The 19,550-nt window shown below is 46.8% G+C and overlaps 1 protein-coding gene across 2 annotated transcripts in view; it reads left to right on the top strand.

The window, feature by feature from the left end:
- vat1l (vesicle amine transport 1-like) overlaps window positions 1–11,469 on the top strand; it is a 199,836-nt gene extending 188,367 nt beyond the window's left edge. For both annotated transcript variants that reach the window (XM_078544638.1, XM_078544637.1), the window contains exon 9: window positions 10,647–11,469. In XM_078544638.1, coding sequence (XP_078400764.1) covers window positions 10,647–10,745 — 99 coding nt within the window. In that variant the 3' untranslated portion in view covers window positions 10,746–11,469. The remainder of the gene's footprint in view (window positions 1–10,646) is intronic.
- The last annotated feature ends 8,081 nt before the right edge of the window (window positions 11,470–19,550 follow it).

Raw genomic sequence — 19,550 nt, 5'->3', positions numbered from 1 at the left:
ATCCTTATTGTACATGAAGCCTGCATACTTGGCAGGGCGCCTTCACCTGTCACTCACAACGCTTACTTCATATAATCCTATCTGGAGCCTCCAGCTTTTCAGACTTTCATTTCCCTTCCTAGCCGTCATTATCTTATGAATTTTTTATATTGATTTTGAAATAATATCTGTGCTCCAGCTAAACCTGAAAGTGACTAGCGCTGAGGCTATTATCGATGATTAATATATTAATATGTAGAAATGTAAACTGGCCTAGCTCTGCTCACAGTCAATAAAAATGAGCTTTCCCTTTTCGTTTAAGAAGGCACCTACGTGCAGAGGGTTAAAATGCCCCTTCTGAAGAATTGAAGTTGCTGCCCAGGTCCCCAGTGATTTCAGTGCCCCCCCCGGAAATAAAATCTTTTGAGCAGAAGGAAACACAAGCTCTTGATTACAGATGGAGAAAGCTGTAGGGTTGGAGAACTATCTGACAAGTGGACTCTAATGTTTTGGTTAGCTCTCAGTCAGTTTATCAAAATGAGCACCAAACATGAATCCTTTTATAAAAGAGGTAAAAGAGCCAAGTGTGCAAAAAAAAACATTGGAAATTAATTGACTGTTTAAAAAGAAAGTTCAGTGGTTAAATGCTTTAACCTGGACTATACTGAATCTGAAAAGAGAGAATTGCATTTATATAGCACCTTTCACAACCTCAGGATGTTCCAAAGAACATTACAGCCAATGTAGTTCTAGTAATGTGTAGCCACTTTGACGGAGGACGTGGCAACCAATTTACGCTCAACAAGGTCCAAAAAACAACAAACAACGACATAATGATGATGTTTGAGCGATAAATATTGATCGGGAACTGGAGAAGGCTCACCTGTTATTCTTTAAAATTTCGCCAAGGGATCTTTTATGTCCGCCTGAGAGGGTGGACAGGGCCTCAATTTGATGTTTCAACCAAAGGTCGTCCCCTCTGAAATGTCCGCCTGAATTATGTCACATCTCTGGAGCGGGATTTTTTTTTTGTAGAATTTTGAGATTAAATCAAACATGTTCATGGTTCAGTTTATCTGTGCCGGTAAGAATGATGAATGCTTCAGTAAAATTTCCCCTCGGTCACCTGTTCTCTAGTGAAAACCATGAATCTAGATTGTATTGAAATAAAAGCTGGATTTGAATGCTCTTCAACAAATAATATCTTTCTTTCAAACTTCCACCATTTTTTTGCACTATAGCTTCAAGTGAACTTTACACAGTGAGGTAAGTGTAGCATGTCTGGGATGAGCAGATGATTGAAAACCTGATGGTTCCCAAAGCTCTCCACCATTGGACTTTGTGCCTTTCCTCGTGCCTGGGCCTATTAAAACCAATTGATTGAGATTAATTGCATGATTATTCATACTTGGACAGTAGAGGTGAACTAGTTGGGTATCATCCTTTCTAACATCTAGCAATTCCTATGCATATCCTGACTGACTGCATGGGAACCAGGTCCAGCTGTTGGAATATCAGTGGTAAATTGAAACCAAATAAAGTCAATAGCTCCCGGGGCTTAAGTGCCTCATTGATCAATCTTAAGTTTCCATGTGTTACCTGTTACAGTTCATTTCAACAATGCTGAAGAGCCAGAAGACGATAGCTGCCTGGCTCACAGGATGACCAGATGATGTGGCTCACAATAGCAGCTGGTGCCGTGGTAACTAGAATTAGCAATTGAGCATCAGCATTTTTCAAACAGCTTGGGACCTAGAGTTATAGATAGCTAAAGCCAATCTATTGGGCTCTGATATGTTGGGATGTTAGCACAGTAAATGACATGTGTGACTACGTTCCTGCCAGGTACTAATAGCAATTTATGGCAAGACAATATGACAATTGTAGAAGATGTTTCACTGATACATCCAGCTTCCCATTAGATTTATTTTTATAACAACTTGCATTTCATGTAGTGCCTTTTAAAGTAGTAAGCTGCCCCAAAGCACTTCAAGGACCATTATCAAAAAACATTAGAGGTCAGAGGCTAGGAATCCTGCAGCAAATAACTCACCTCCTGACTCCCCAAAGCCTGTCCACCATCTACAAGGCACAAGTCAGGAGTGCGATGGAATACTCCCCACTTGCCTGGATGAGTGCAGCTCCAACAACACTCAAGAAACTTGACACCATCCAAGACAAATCAACCTGCTTGATTGGCACCCCTTCCACAAACATTCACACCCTCCATCACTGACGCACAGTGGCAGCAGTGTGTACCATCTACAAGATGCACTGCAGGAATTCACTAAGGCTCCTTAGGAAGCACCTTCTGAACCCACAACCGCTACCATCCAGAAGGACAAGGGCAGCTGATAGATGGGAACACCACCATCTGGAAGTTCCCCTCCAAGCAACTCACCATCCTGACTTGGAAATATATTGTCTTTCATTCAGTGTCGCTGGGTCAAAATCCTGGAACTCCCTCCCTAACAGCACTGTGTGTATACCTACACCACATGGACTGCAGCGGTTCAAGAAGGCAGCTCATCGCCACCTTCTCAAGGGCAACTAGGGATGGGCAATAAATGCTGGCCTAGCCAGCGACACCCACACCCTGTAAATGAATAAACAAAATAAAGAGATATTAGGACAGATGACCGAAGGTTTTGTGAAGTTGCAGGTTTTAAGGAGTGTCTTAAAAGAGATGAGGGAGAGAGGAGGAGGAGGGGCTTAGGGAGGGAATGCCCGGGGGTTGGGGATCAGGCAGCTGAAGGCATGGCCAGGCAGCCAGCAATGGGGAAACAACAAAAGTGGGCATGAGTAAGAGGTCACAAAAGGAGGTCTTGAAGCACAGTGGATAGACTCCCTGTCTCTGAACCAGAAGCTCCGGGTCCAAGTCCCGCTCCAGGATTGGATGACCACGAACAGTAAACGGTCAAGCTTTTGGTTCAAATTTCAAACCAGGCAAGTCGACTCTGATTGGTCAAGGCATGTTCGCGATGAGTGCAAGACAAAAAGCCTAGACAGCATGTCTCTTTGTCAGCTATAAGCTAAAGATTATAGGACATATTCCTGGTCAAAGGCTCATGACAGAAAGCAGCACTGATACAAAACAAGGGAGATCGTGGGGAAATGGTAAACTGTCCAATGGCAGGAGAATCGGGAATCAGAGGACACAGATTTTAATGGAATTAGGAAAAGAACCCAGAAGCGAGTTCCACATTCCGAACACTCTTTGGGTGTAGAAGTTTCTTCTGAATTACGTATTGGATTTCCTGGTGACTATTTATACTGATGGCTTCTGGTTATGCTCTTCCGCACAAGAGGAAACATTGGCCTGGATTTTCATCCTCGAGGCGGGTAGTGGGAGTCGGGAAAATCCCTGGCTTCACACGCAGGCCTCGGGGGGGAAAAAAATGGCTCCAGAGGCCCGATCTTCTTTGCTGGGGGGGAGCAGGTGCTGGCAGCGGTTGGGACGGACGATCTCAGAAACACGCCTTAGGCAGAGGCGACATGTGAACTAGGAAGCGGGCTTCACACTACTCAAGCCCTATATAAAATGCCGGCTGGGAACACAGTCACTGCGAGAGGAAGGAAATTGTCAAGGGTCCACAAGGCTCTGTGGGGAAAACACTTCGGAAGCTGTCAGGTGAGTGAAAGTAAAAAATGTTGTAGGAGGTGACCTTCCATAGGGAACTTTAGATTGTGAAGCCTGGCCGATGGAAATGTGTAAGGAGTGTCCACACAGCAGCCATTCACTGTCGCCAATGTTCCTCCACATCCATGCAAATGTCTGCATCTTTGCAGCTTCAGCAGGTCACAACGCTGTGCCGTAAGTGAAATGAGCATGGTAACTCAGGGGCTGGTCTCAGGACCCTACACGCAGATCCCTCATGCTCTGCCACATGTCCTTTACATCTCATAATTTCGAGTGTGGCACCCAAAATTGCCTTGCCCACAACCGTCACATCAGCACTGTCTGCGCTGGCCCTTGTGGCTCAAAGGGAGAAATCCAGCGGGGCCCCATAAACTTCAGAGCACACCGCGCCATTTTGGGGTGCTCACGCACAAGCACAGTGCACCCAACAAGGGCTGCCAACTGTTCAGGATTGCCCTGGATCCTCCAGCAATGGGTGGATAGGCTGCTTGGATACTGGCGTTCGTACAGTGGAACTTTCAGGAAGATGTCCTGCTGCAGCTGGTAATCGTGCACCAATTTATGAATAGATACAGCAAGAATCCTGGTTCATCCATGTGCTTTATTCATTGTGAATGCAGAATGTCCCTGAGGAGTGCCGTGAGCGCATCTCATGGATTAAATACACCCAGGTTCTGCAACCAGCAATCGGAGAACCTGGTGCAGGAAGTTGAAGGCTGGAGGGAAAAACTGTACCCAGCGGGTAAAAAGAACCCTCCTGCTGTAACAAAGGGAGCCTGGCAAGCAACAGCAGGGGCAGTGAGCGCATCAGGTGAATAGCAAAGATCTTGGGCACGCTGCCACAGGCAGGTCCAGGAGCTGCTGTGCTCAGGCAAGGTGAGTTGTTTTACTGAAGCAGACATTTCTGTCCACTTTGGGTGCCATGTGAATGAGACCTCAGATGGGACACAATCACCCTCTGTTTCCCCATTGCCAAGGATGTCTGAATGGACATGGCACTCTTATTTGACCAAGCAAAGGAATGCCCGTTTTGACACACTCCCAAATAGATTAGGCTGGTACTTGGATGCAGGGGTCAATGTCCTTAAGCTTACCTTTATGGATTACTTGCAGGAGAAGAGAACACAAATTGCAAAGGAGTTGGCCGGAACAGCGGGGGTTGGGTGTGAGTGTGAAGCTGAGAGTGATTCGTGCAGTAGAGGGGAGGGCCATGCAAGCTGCACATGTGCCCTCTCAGGCCGGTATTGGAGATGGTGATTCACTGTTACAGACACTAAAGGTGGCTTTATTGGCTCATTACAGCATGGCTTCAATAGTTGGGGTGATAGTTATTCAACACAGGGACGTGGACTTGACACAATGAGCAGCTGGCGCATGGTAGAGCATGAAACAATGGTGTCGGGTCAATGGTGCAGCTCATATGGTTTCTGATATTCTCCTGTAACTACATGCCCTCTCGCACTGATCAAAGATTACACTAATTATATCCTGTCGTGTCTCCTATAGATCCCATTGTTGCACACAGAACTCCCAGAGCTGGAACACCTCTCAGGCATTAGGAGACGGAGGAGGAAGAGATATCCAAGGAAGCACAGTCCTACCTAACCAGCTCACAATCCACCTGCACAGATACTAGCACGTTTAGAGTTGGTTGCTCATGGGGAAGGACACCAATCCAGAGTGTGGGAGGAGGTGACAGAGAAGGGAAGGCAGTGACGATGATCCCTCTGTTGGCATTGAGCTTCGGCCTCAGGAGTGACCTTATATGGGAGCATCATTTGGATCAGCAACACCAAGTGTGCGGACATTTGGCAGATTTCCCAGAGGCAATGTACGCTCATGCACTGCGATTAGAGGAGTCCATCGCGGTGATGGGTTCAACCTTGTGTCAGGGGCTTGACCGCATGAGCTGTCATGGGCTGCTGCCATGACAGACTATCCATCTCATATCGAGCCACATGCAGTATCACTCCAAGTGGATGTAAGAGCTGCATGAATCCCTGCAAAGGGAACAAGGCTTATTCAGTAGCCTGGAGCAGTCAGTTCAGAGTTTCAGCAGTGAAATCCATGGAATACATGAGGAGCTGCGTACCCATAACAGGACCTTCTTGATGGTGGCACAATCGATGATGGGATGGATGGCTGCTGTGCCCCTGCAGGCCACCTCACCCAACCCACCAGAAAACCAATCCGGAACTGAGAAGGTTGCAGAGGAGGATGAGGGCGCTGTGAGCAGTTCTGCACACTGATCTTCCATGGCCTCTTCAACCCCTCCACTAGAGCCCTCATCTGTAGTACATGCTCCAGTGACAATGGCTGCCCCTGCAGAATTGCAGATCCTGCAGTCTCATGCCACTGCAGTGGTATGCCAGTCCTTGCAGACAGACAAGTGAGCAGCCTGCCTCTACCTCCGAGACAACCAGAGGGGGCCACCAAGTAGGAGTGTTCCTGAGCGGAGGGCACTGCAGCGACTCGGTCACTAACAGGTTCCCATGTGGTGTTATATCTCTCTGATGTGCCTTTCCCAATGTTTGTAAATACACCATAGATATCGAATGATTGATGTATCAGTCCATAATTGTTGAATGGTGCATGCAATAACATAAATCTACATGTTCCTACAGCACCAGTGAAGATTGGAGCCAGAAATCCATCCCTCAGTCACCTGATGGATGTGGAGGGTATGTCCATGCAAACCCATCATTGTTAAGTCAGGGCCTCTGTAACACTTTCACTGCTGATAATAGCCAACCATGGGCTGTGTGCACCACTGCCTAAGTTAGCATTTGATGACCATTCCTAACTGCTGTTGAGAAGGTAATGGTGGTGAGACCCCTTCAGGAGCCGCTGCAGTCCATTGATGTAGGTACACCCACATGCATTCAGGAATGGAGCTCAAGGACTTTGACCCAACAACAGCATTTTTGCTCGAAGTCTCCATGGTGTGTGGCCTGGAATGCTCTTGCAGATGGTGGTGTCCCCATACATCAGCTGCCCTTGGCCTCCTAGGTGGTAGAGGTTGTGGGTTTGGAAGGTGCTGTTGAAGGAGCTTTGGTGAGTTGCAACAGAGCATCTTGTAGATGGTACACACTGCTGCTACTGTGCGTCAGTGGTGGAGGGAGTGAATGTTGAACATGGTGAATGGGGTGCCCATCAAGGGGGCTGCTTTGTCCTGGATGTGTTAAGCTTCTTAAGTGTTGTTGGAGCTGCACTTATCCAGGCAAGTGTGGAGTATTCCATCACACTCCTGACTTGTGTCATGCAGATGGTGGACAGGCTTTGGGGAGTCAGGAGGTGAGTTACTGTCCCCAGAATTCCCAGCCTGTGACCTGCTCTTGTAGCCATAGTATTTATGGCTAGTCCAGTTCGGTTTTCGGTCAATGGTAACCCCCAGGATGTTGATAGTGGGGGATTCAGCGATGGTAATGCCATTGAATATCAAGAGGAGATGGTTAGATTCTCACATTGTCTGGCACTTGTGTGGCACGAATGTTAAGTTATGTTGCATAATCCTGATTTCAAGCGTTGGCCCATCAATCACATCATCATGTGCTGAGCCTCACCTGACACTGCCCAGGTGCACTCTTGACATAAGGGCCAGGCTTTGGATAGTCTGTTGGTGACTTGAATGCCCTGCATTTCACAGCATGCAAAGTACACCTGCCAGCCCCTCTGTCACAAGGTACCCTGTTACCTCTAGGTCAATCCCTCAATGCAGCTGGATGCAGACTTAATCTGGTGAAGACTTCAGTCATTGTGGTACCAGAGAGTCTCAAGGACAGTTACAGATTTTCTTTCCTGTCGGGGAATGGGCATCTCCAGGAAGAGGTGAGGCACCTACGGTCTCAAGGGCTCTTATATATCTCTGGCTTGACAGCCTAATGCTTCAGATGATGCATCTATTTCCTCAGTGTTGCTTATGAGAAGCGTCTCTGTATTAGGTCCTCACTGTTGACATCATGACAGAGCCAACCCTGGGTACCTGGGCAGGCCCCTCGACATTTCCACTAATATCCCCCTCCTCACCCTCCTCTTCCGTGGTTCCATCTCTGCCAGAGGTAAATGGCGCCTCCTCCCTCTATTCCCCTGATGACTGGTCTTCTTCACCAGGCTCTAGATCCTACCTGTGTAGACCCCTCCGCTGCGCCATATTATGCAGCAGGCATCCACTGTTCTTGATACCCTTGCAGGTGAGTATTTCAGTCCCCCTCCTGAGCAGCCTAGACACTGGAAACACATTTTATTAAATGCCAGTAGCCTGCTCAGTGGTTGCCCTGGTCTGATGATGACTGGTGTTATAATGCTGTTCTGGCATCGTTTCCAATGGAGTAAATGGAGTAAGCAGCCACCTCTTCAATGGGTAACCTTTCTCGCCCAGTAGCCAGCTATGGACTTGGGGCATCGGCTCAGAAAGGTGTGGCAGGTTGGACTCCCTCAGGATGTAATGAGTCGTGGTAGCTTCCAGGGAATCTTGCACAGACATGGGGGAAAACCTTATTGTGGCTGCACACAAGCTGGATTTTAATGGAGTAAAAAGACTTTCTATTTATATATCTGTGTGCTTCCTGTGATGGTGCTTTGATGACGATATGTGAATAACCTATTACACCGTGCACTTGTGAAAAGCCAGCTATTGATACCAACCCCAATGTTCTTTGGCTCTGAGGCTCCACATCTGTAGGGAACTTAATGGGCTCCCCTCCCCTGGCAAAGAGGGCATCGGTGACTGCTGCGATGCACCTGTGAGATGCCGCAGAGATCTGCAGGAGAGCCCTGGAAGGATCCAGCTGCATAAAAGTTGAGGGCCTTTGTGCCTTTGACTGCTATTGGAAGGGTGAGCGCACCAGTTTTTCGAGCACAAGGTCTGCCTCCAACTTGGCAGAAATTTTCTCTTACTGTATCCCGAGTCATCCTAAGCCTTTGCCTACAATGCCTCTCCTTCGTGTCCAGGAAGCTGAACCTGTTCCTGTAGACCCTTCCTTCAGGGTAATATCTCACCCTCCTCCTTCCTGCTGGTCTGCCTGGGATCTCTGCCACCTCATACTCTAGCCTTTTCTCAAAGTGGCACATGTGCTGTGCCCGTTTCAGCAAACTTCCCTTCTTTGTAGACTACACACTCCTAACCCAGCGAGACTGGCAGTCTGTACTGTCACCCTCTTGGCTGGCGAGACAAGGGGGTAATGAGCTGGAGCCCACATGGATGAGCCTATGGTCACCCCCACCCCAACCCCTCTACTCTGAGGGTACACACCAGTCTCTATCTCAGAGGGAGGTTCAGCATTGCAGCTGCACTGTATAAAGCTTAGAACCCTTTACCTCTGTCCTTCAGATCTGTTCACGTCTCTAGCGCCATGTCATGTAACACACACTCCGAGTTCTGGAAGTTTTCAGGGTGAAAATCACGACTTCTTGTTTTGCCCTGCCTCAGTAAATGGCCGGCTTGTTTGTAACTGCCACATGTGCAATTTATGCCATGCCCCTTTTCACATAACTGTCTATATTGTAAATGTCGAGGATGGGGGGGCGGGGCTTCCAGAGCCGGGTCCCGGCCGCCATCTTCAACCCTCCACGGACTCCCCCTTGACTCCATGGCCAGAATTTTCCCCTCGTCGGGTGGGGCAAGAGCAGGCGGGGGCAGTCGGGAAGCTCCACTCCGCGATTTCACGCAGGCAGTCCAATTAAGGCCCCCCCTGCGTGGATCACGAGTGGCAGCGCTCAGCGCTCAGCGCTACCTGTGCGGGCGGGGGGGAGGAGCGAGAGCGGGCCTGGCGCACAGTTCACGCATGCGCGCGGAAGAGCGCTTCAATCTTCCTGAGGTGCAGAGCTGCCTCAGGGAGATTGAAGCGGCCTTTTAAAAAAATGACTAAAGACACTAAAAATTTTTAAAAACATGTCCTCTCATGTGACTCTAGCTGGGACATGTTTTTAATTCAAAAATAAAGTTTTTAGTTAATGTTTATTTGCTTTAGGAAACCTCATCCCGCCCGTGGATGAGGTTTCCTAAAAAAATGTAAAGGCCACTTGATCTTTTAGCCTGCCCGCCAACCATAAGGTTGGACGGGCAGCATTAATTTGATTTTAATTAGCTTGTTAATGGCCTTAATAGGCCTTTTAATTATCGGCGGCGCACAGCCAACTCTGGCACGCGCCCGCCAAACAAAATATCGTGTGAGTGCGCGATGACATCAGGACGCATGCCCGACATAATCATGCGTCATAATACGCTCGGGCGTGTTGAGCACGTGCCCGCACACCGAACGCAAAATTCTGCCCCATGAAAATCCAGAACCTTCTCTCTGTATCCACTCTATCATAACCTCTCATAGTTTTAAAAATCTCTGTTAGGTCACCCCCCCTCAGCCTTCTTTTTGCAAAAGTAAAGAACCCCAGCTTGCCAATACTTTCCTGATATGTACACCCACACGTTTCTGGTATTATCCTTGTAAATTATCTCTGCGCCCTCTCCAGTGCCTCCATATCCTTTTTGTAATGTGGTGACCAGAACTGCACACAGTATTCTGAATATGGTCTAACCAAGATGCAGGCTCAGCATGTTTTGCCTGCTTTCCTATTCTATCCCTCTGGAAATAAAGCTAGTGCTTGTTTTATTATATATATATATATATATATATATATATATGGTCCTGTTAATCTGTGACATAACTTTTAGTGATTGCTGTATTTATACTCCAAGAACCCTTTGCTCCCCTACCCCACCTGGACTCACAACTTCCAAATAATAAGTGACCTCCCTATTTTTCCTACCAAAATGTCCAGTCTCACATTTATCTGTGTTGATATCGCAGCGGTGACACAGAGTATGGATAGCTCCATATTTTGTTACTAGCTGGGGTCAGAGGCCAAGGTTGGCCCCACTCACAATAATTATTGAGAATCACCTCTCACCTCGATCGGTATGTAAATATGTATGCACACACCCACACCCATAATTGTGGTAATTGCTCTCATCTGTAACGCGTCAAAACTGTACTGCGCATGGAGTCATCAATCTCTTCATTGCTTCCAGATGGCGAATGACAGCACGGAGACCAGTGAAGCGGGCGAGGAAGAGGAAGATCACGAGGGAGACAACGGGAACAAGGAGCGCATGCCCTTCATCCAATAACTGCCACAGCAAGGGGAGAGTAAAGAGAGAAAAAAAAACCTACGTGTTTGAATTTTCTTTTTGTTAGTCGCTGGAGCAAAGAACGATTTGAGGAGATCTCCCCAGTGCGCAAGTGAACAAATGCTGTCGTACTGTGCGTATTTGTGTCTGTCTGCAGTCAGCCAAGCTACAAGCTGTTTGAATCTTAGTGACCTGAACTGCTAAAGTGCCATATCCTTTTCAGTGCAGTATTATGCCCAACATTCTGTGTTAAGATCATTTGAAAAAGAGATTCATAGTGTTCTGCTTCTTCTTGTTTTTAAAGTGGGCACAGTCCTCCTTCTGCAGATTTATTGCAATTTTCAGTATGTCTCCATGTACCATTCAAATATGTTTTTTTTCTCTCTTTCTATTGATTTCTTGTGCATGGTTCTGTTAACCTGTTAGTGCCTGTATTTATTCCGATATACATCACTGACCAGCGGCCATTCGATAAGTCAACGTTAAGTATTCAAGACATGCATCTTTCACCAGTACAAGTGACAGGAACTGCTTCTGAACTTGCCTTACTGAGGAAAAGAAAAATGCATAGGCCTATTTATCAGCTCAAAAGCATGAATAATGTAAATGGAGATCTCGATTTGTTTACTTGTTGCATTGGTTGCATTAGTGCTTTTGTTATTTTGTGCCTATCAAACAATGTTTACATAAAAGTTAAAAAAAATTAAAAAAACCATTAGCAATTGATCTCTCGTCAAGTGTTTATTTAATTATTCAGAAGAGCAATGCAATCATTCAAGGACTGGAGTGCAGGAAAAGACTTGAGGGTCTATTATGGAAGAATTTTGGAGGCAGGTTCAATGAAGGCATTCCAGAGGGCATTGGATGATTATTTAAATCGAAACAATGTGCAGCGTTACAGGGAAAAGGCAGAAGATTGGCACTAAGTTAAAGTGTTCAGAGAGCTGGTGTAGACATGATGGGCTGAATGGCCTCCATCCACACTGTAATAATTTTGCGATTCTATTAAGCCTGTCCCACGCCAGGGATGGAATCTTGCGGAAGCGATGGAGGTGGAGACCCGCATTGCCTCCTTTGCAGACGACCTGTTCAATCACAAGTCAAGTTAGGCAGTTGAGAGACCAGCAGCGGGTCTTCCGCAGGATCAGGACCCCTGCCAACCGAAAGCTGCCAGCCAATCTGAGCTCCACAGCTCTTTTGCTCAGCAGCACCATCGGCAAGGTGGTGGCTGCTGCTGGAATAACACCCACTGGAGGCCCAGACTCGTGGAGCAACCAAGGCCAGAAGTAAGTAAAGACGGGAGGGGATTCACAGGGTGGGGGTCGTCGGGGAGAGGGGTTGGCTGCAAGGGCAGAGTTGTAGATCTCAATGGCTTCTCCCCACCCTTCCCAGTATCAAGCCGCTTGATCAGGCGCTGAGTGCCTTTGAATGACGGACCCCCACCCCACCATTCGCACCCCCCCACCTCCACCCTAGGAGACCACATAGAACTGACACAGGTTTGCTTGTCGCCCTCCCCAAGTGGCAACAGACCACCCCACCACTGGGTTAATAGTAGCACCATGGGGCCATTTTTTTGCCCACTTATGGGCTTCAATTGGTGGCAGGGCAGGAAGGCCATCAATGGGCCTTCCTGGCCATGGATTTAATTGGGGTGGAGGCAGAAAGGGGGTTGGGGTCCTCATCCACCACCATCCTGCCCTCCCCAACTCCAAACACGCCACGAGAGAGGGCAGAAGATTCTGTCCCCTGGTATCATAAAAATTGGAGGTATTGTAAACTGTGAGGGGGATAGTGATAGACCACGAGAATGGTTCCAAGGACAAGGGATTTTAGTTATGTAGATGGATTGGAGAATCTGGAGTTGTCCTCCTTAGAGAAGCAAAGGTTGAGAGGAGATTTGATCGAAGTGTTCAAAATCACGAGGGGCCTGGACAGAGTAGATAGGGAGAAACTGTTCCCATTGGTGGAAGGGCCGAGAACCAGAGGGCACAGATTTAAAGTGATTGGCAAATGAAGCAATGGAGATGTGAGGAAAAGGTTCTTTTAGGCAGTGAGTGTTTAGGACCTGGAACACACTGCCTGAGAATGTGGTGGAGGCAGGTTCAGTCATGGTTTTCAAAAGGGAATTGGGATAATTAAGAGAAAACATTTTCAGGACTACAGGGCAAAGGCAGGGGAGTGGATCTAGCTCTTTTAGAGAGCCAGCATGAACATGCTTGGCTGAATGGCCTCCTTCTGTGCTATAACCATTCTATGACAGCTGGAACACCTCTGAACCAAATACTGTGTGACTAAACACTCCTGCTCAGGCCCCCTCCCTCATCTCTTTTTCCAGTACACTGATGACTGTATGTGTCCCATTTTCACTCTTGGCCAGAACTGGAAAATGTCATAAACATTGCTTCCAATTTAAACCTTTCCATCTCTGACTCTTCTCAGCCCCTGGGTATAGGCTATCAGCCAACATTCACTTTAATCCACTTGGCTACTATTCCCTACACCCACTATCCATTTTTGCAGTTTCTCTGTCTCCACTGCATCACTTCTGACGCTGGCACCTTTCATACCAGTACGTCCAATATGGCTTCCTTTTCCCTGAGCCAATGACTCCTCCCAACACTGTGGTTAACAGGGTCCTCAATCAGTTCAATTCCATTTCCCTCATCTGTTCTCGCGTCTTCGACTCACTCCCTGAACCATGATAGGATTCCTCCTCACCTTCCAAACATTATCCTCTGCCATTTTCACCACCTCCACCTAATACGACCGTCAAACATATCTACCCCTGCCCTCACCTTTCAGCATTCCAAAGAGACCTTTGCCACACCCTGGTCCACTCCTCAATCACACCGAACACCCACTCCTCTTGCCACGGCACCTTTCCATGGAAGGGCAGGAGATGCAACACCTGCCCTTTTATCTTCTCCATTCTCACCATCCAAGGCCTTAAGCGCTACTTCCAGTGAAACAGCAATTTCCTTGTATTCCTTTCAATTTTGTATACTGCATTCGCTGTGCACAATGTGGGCCACTCTACACTGGGGAGTTGAACCTGTGCTTGTTTTTGCCGAACACTCCTTTCAGTCAACAAGCGAAACACCACCCCCACCCCACCCCCCCTTACTGCACCCCCCCCCACCACCCCCCGCCTTACTGCGCACCCCCCCCCCCCCCCCCCCCACCCCACCACCACCCACCAAGCTCCCAGTCATCTGCCTTTTTAATCCCCCCCTCCATTCCCACTCTGGACCTTGCTGCCCTTAATTCCTGCAGAGTGCAAATGAAACTCAATGTAAATTTGAGGAACAGCACTCATCTTTTGGCTAAATACTTCACAGCTTTCTAGACTCAACACTGAGTTCACCACACCCTCAACTTCTCTCTCCCCCCACCCCCCCACCTTAGACCAGCTTATATTTCACCTTTCTCCTAACTATACTCAGTACTGCTGAAGGGTCATGAAAACTCGAAACGTTAACTGATTTCTTCTCCACCGATGCTGCCAGACCTGCTGAGTTTTTCCAGCTAATTCTGTTTTTGTACTGAGTTCAACAATTTCAGATGGGAAGCTCTATCCCTATTTTTTCGGACAGCAGCTGTAGGTGAGATTTCTGCTTTTCACATTTACTGCGCCTTAGGACACATCTTGTGCTCAATTATTGAAGGGTATGCTGAGGGCACACCTGGAGCACTTTATATAGTTCTGGTCTCCTTCACCTAAGGAAGGATATGCTTGCCCTAGGCAGAATGTAATGTAGGTTCACTAGATTTATTCCTGAGGTTTGTCCTATGTGGAGAGATTGAGTAGACTAGGCCTATATTCACTGGAGTTTGGAAGAATTAAGAGGTTATCTAATTGAAACATGTTAATTTCTCAGGAGGCTTGACAGGCTAGATGTTGGGAGGATGCTTGCTTATGCTGGGGAGTCTAGCATAGATGTCACAGTCTCAGAATAAGGGGTTGGCCATATATGACCGGCCATCTATTTTGCTCCACCCACTCCTTAACGGTATAAAATCCACCACATTTCCACTTCTCTTTAGCTCTGAAGAAGGGTCATGCGGACTCGGAACATTAACTCTTGTTTCTCTCTCCACAGATGTTGCCGTACCTGCTGAGTTTTTCTATCATGCTTGTGTTTTTATTTCAGGTTAACCGTGGTCTTATTGAATGGGAGAGCAGGCTCGAGGGGCCGAGTGGCCTACTGCTCCTAATTCGTATGTTCGTATAGCGGATGTCACAAACAGGGAAGGTGCTAACGTGCGAAGTTTATTTTGGAATGAATTGCGAAGTGAATTTCAGACACGCTTCAGGCCTTCCCTGATGATTGATGGTGTTTGTGACAAGGATTGAAGATGGCGGAGAAATCCAAGCACTTGAGCAGCGATAAGACACCAAAATCTAAAAGAAACTACATGCAAATTGCATTAAAAGGACATTTATTCATCAAAGCATGTTTGGCAAACTTTTAATTGGGGAGGGAGAAGAGCTGTAAATCAACAACAACAATTTGCATTTCAATAGTGCTTTTAACATTTGGTTCCGCCCCAGGCATTTTACAGGAGAATTCTCAATTGGACGTTGAGCCACATAAGGAGAAATCAAGATAGGAGACAAGCTGGTTTTAAGGAGCACTTTTGTAAGCAATTATTGTACTCAAGATTTGGCAGACGTGCCTGCGAAAGCAAGGAGAGATAATTAGTGCACGGCACTGGCCCGAGAAAGAGGACACATCACTCACTGCAATGGTTGTCTGATGGATGTTTGCACTGCTGGAGCCTCACTTGGTAGAGCGGTGCCGACCTCACCATCAGCACAGGACTGGTCCAGATCATCGCTGGCCAGCTGGATGGCTCTGCTTTCAAAATCCGTGGGGACCTTGATTTCGGGCATTCCGTTACTGGTCTTGCGACCTCTCCCTCTTGTTGTGCGCCAGCTTACCCTGCATGGATAGAGATGGAGAAAGTGTAAACAGGATGCCTGCCGGGCCAGATGATAAATGTGCCTGGTCTGTGCATGTGGTGAGTGGTCCCATGGACAGATTGAGACAATGAAGGTGTGTGTGAGGGAGTGAATGGTGATGTCCCTTGAACTGGCATTGAGTGAGGGCTCTGTGGATGTGTCCTGGGTTTGTGAGTGTGTGAGTTGAGAGTGATGAAACGAGTGACTTACCTTGGCAGAACAGAGGCGATCATTCATCCTCTTGCGGCACTGGGTGGCTTGTCCTCTTCTGAAGGGCGTTGGCGCTGATCACCATTGCTACCGCCTCCCAAGCCGGACTGGTCACATTGCTGCCCATCCTGTGGCCAGAGCGGGGGTACGGGACATCCCGGCGGTCCTCCACGGTATCCACCAGTCGCTCGAGGGACCTGTCATTAAACCAGGGTGGAGGAGGGGCTGCGTTCTTTTTTCCTTTGCTGGCCAAGTCTCCTGGGCAGCGGCGGTGAGCTGGTAGCGATGAACGGTATGCCTTTTAAACATGGCGGCCAGCGTGATGCAACGGCAGGGTGATGGCGGGAGGGTGAATGAGGAGCCCGCCCACCATGGAAATGGCATGTTTCCCTGGAGTGCATAAATAACGTAGCGGGTTTGAGATGGTACGGCGTGAAAACCCGCCATCGCGGCCGACAGGTAAAGCGGTCTTTTACCTGCCTACTACCACACTTAGTGCAAATCTGGGAAAACTCTGCCCATTGTGTTGTTGCTCAACCTCCCAAGTAAAATTTTGTGTGATGTACTTTACTAAGATAGATTGAGTCAACTCGTTTTGTCCATTGTTATTGGAAACCTTGCTTGGGAATCATAAAATTAACTTCACAATGCTAGCCTTAAAAAGAATGTGAAGTGAGTGATTTTATAGTTAATAAAGTGCAGCGGGAAACATGTTTGCACCCGATAGTTAACTAAGTGTAAAACCCATTAAGGCTACTTCCTAACACAAAAACAAAAAATGCTGGAAAAACTCAGCAGGTCTGACAGCATCTGTGGAGAGAAAGACAGAGTTAACGTTTCAAGTCCGTATGAGTCTGAAATACTATGAAGAAGAGTCATACGGACTTGAAACGTTAACTCTGTCTCTCCACAGATGCTGTCAGACCTGCTGAGCTTTTCCAGCATTTTTTGTTTTTGTTTCAGATTTCCAGCATCTGCAGCACTTTGCCTTTATCTACTTCCTGCATTTCAATAGCCTTCGCTCCCTCTAGATGAGGGATGTTATTGAAAGCAGCAAACTGTTGAAAATGTACAAAATGTCCATCAGTATCCAAAAAATAAAAATGGACTAGATTAATATTGGGGTCAAGATCCTACATCAGACCTGGATAAACAAGGCCAGAGACTTCTATTATAGGACTGACACATGGGAGGGAAGATGTATAACTTGCTGTCAGACTTGGAAAAAGCTTCCCATACAATAGTGCAGCCCCCACCCTCATGTACTTTTCCAAATGGGGTAATTTTTAAACTAACCCACCCATTGGAAAATTGATCCAATACCTCCACCTCTCCTGCCTTTGTTAAGATGTTCCTTAATTCCTAATTCTCTGGTGAAGCTTTTGCCAACGTTTAAAAAATTAATTCATGATATATGAGCATCGCTGGTGAGTCCAATATTTAATGTCCATCCCTAATTGTCTTTGAGAAGGTGGTGGTGAGCTGCCTCTTGAAATTCTGCAGTCCACCTGGTGTAGGCACATCCACAGTTCTGTTAGGGAGAGAGTACCGGGATTTTAACCCAGAGACGGTGAAGGAATAGCGATATATTTCCAAGTCAGGATGGTGTCTGACTTGGAGTGGAACACGAAGGTGGTGGTGTTCCCATTTGCCTGCTGCCTTTTTTCTTCTAGGTGGTAGAGGTCACAAGTTTGGAAGGTGCTGTTGAAGGAGCCTTTGCACGTTGCTGCAGTGCCCCTTGTAGAAGGTATATATTGCTGCCACTGTCCACCAATGGTGGAGGGAGTGAACGTTTAAGGTGGTGGACAGGGTGCCAATCAAGAGGGCTGCTTTGCCTGGATGGTGGCAAGTTCATTGAGTGTTGTTGGACCTTCACTCATTCAGGCAAGTGGGGAGTATTCCATCATACTCCTGACTTGTGTCTTGTAGATAGTGGACAGGCTTTGGGGAGTCAGAAGGTGAGTTATTCACCACAGAATTCCCGTCCTCTGACCTGCTCTTGTAGCCACAGTATTTCTATGGCTGGTCCAATTAATTTTATGGTCAATGGTGATCCCTTGATGTTGATGGTGGAGGATTCACTGATGGTAATGTTGAATGTCAAGAGGAGATGATTAGGCTCTCTCTTGTTGGAGATGATCAATGTCTGGCTTTTGTGTGGCATGCATGTTACTTGCCACTTATCAGCCTAAGCCTGAATGTTGTCCAGATCTTGCCACATGCAGACACAGACTGCTTCAGTATCTGAGGAGTCACATATGGTACACACTTTGCAATCATCAGCGGATGTTTATCAGCTGAGCAGGATGTGCCTTTGTCATTTCCGATGCCTTAGTCAAGGCTGAGGTTTTATTGTTTTTACAATCTTCTGTTGCAGCTTGATACAACTGAATAGCTTGCTGGGCCACTTCAGAGGGCAGCTAAGAACCAACCACATTGCTGTGGGTCTGGAGTCATGTGTAGGGAAGACTGGGTGAGGAAGGCAGAATATCCTTCCCTGAAGAGCATTAGTGAGCCAGATGGGTTTTACAACAATCTGGTGGTTTTATGATCTGAGATAGTTTCTTATTCCAGATTTATTAATTAGTTGAATTTAAATTCCACTAGCTACTGTGGTGGGATTTGAACACTTGTTCAGAGTGTTAATTCAAGCCTTTGGATTACTAGTCCAGTAACATTACTACTATGCTACCATTCCCTGTCCTAATACGCAATCTGCTTCTGTGTCTTGATGTCAAATATTGTTTGATAGTCACTCCTGTGTGGCATCATGGGATGTTTTATTGTTTTTAAGATGCTATATCATTGCATGTGGTTGTTATCTTATTCACTCCCTTTGTGTTTGCCTTATTACATTGGGATTGAGGAAATCAAATACCACTTACTGCCTGCATGACTACTTTGTAGAGCATATCAATTCCATTTGCAAGCATGATCTATTTCTGGGTGTTGGACAGTTGTCAACTAGGCACTGGATTGAAATGATCTCAATCCTGGCATCATCATGTGTTATATTGGCGATTAAAGAGTTAACAACATGTTGGGTGCATGGGTAGAACCATAGAATAATCTTCAAGGTCTTGACTGTGATACAATAGAAAGTAATGGTGCAGGCTATGCTTGGAGTATCAAGTGAAATTTTGGTCACTCTAGTGTGGAACGATATAAAGGGAATGTGAAAGGTACAATACCATAAGGGGATGAGAGATCTTGGATCACTGAACTATAGAGGCAGTTTAAACCTATACTCATTCAAGAAAAGCAGATTGAGTGGTGACAACTCATTTTATGCAGAACAAAAACCAAGAGAATAAACAATGAAGATCCTGGTTTAGGAGCCTGTTGTGTGTTATTTGCTCCTATGATTATTACAGGCATCTACTGCTGGCTTAGTTTCAACTCCTGTCATCTGACAATTGTCGAGCAAATGAAGTGCTCCTCTAACAATAAGCCTTCAGTACTCTGTATTTACCTGTGACAAAATGCTTAAATGGATATTTTCAGTTGGAATTATCTAACATTTATTGCATAGAACTTTTACATATTTTGCATGAGAATAATAGTGAGGCTGTCAGCGCTCTCTGTTATGATAAAAGTCAGACAGCAACTTCCAGAGTTTGCACATGCAC

Source organism: Cetorhinus maximus, chromosome 6 (assembly GCF_964194155.1).
Source record: "Cetorhinus maximus chromosome 6, sCetMax3.hap1.1, whole genome shotgun sequence".
Taxonomy (NCBI): Eukaryota; Metazoa; Chordata; class Chondrichthyes; order Lamniformes; family Cetorhinidae; genus Cetorhinus; species Cetorhinus maximus.
This window is presented reverse-complemented; position numbering and strand designations above follow the sequence as displayed.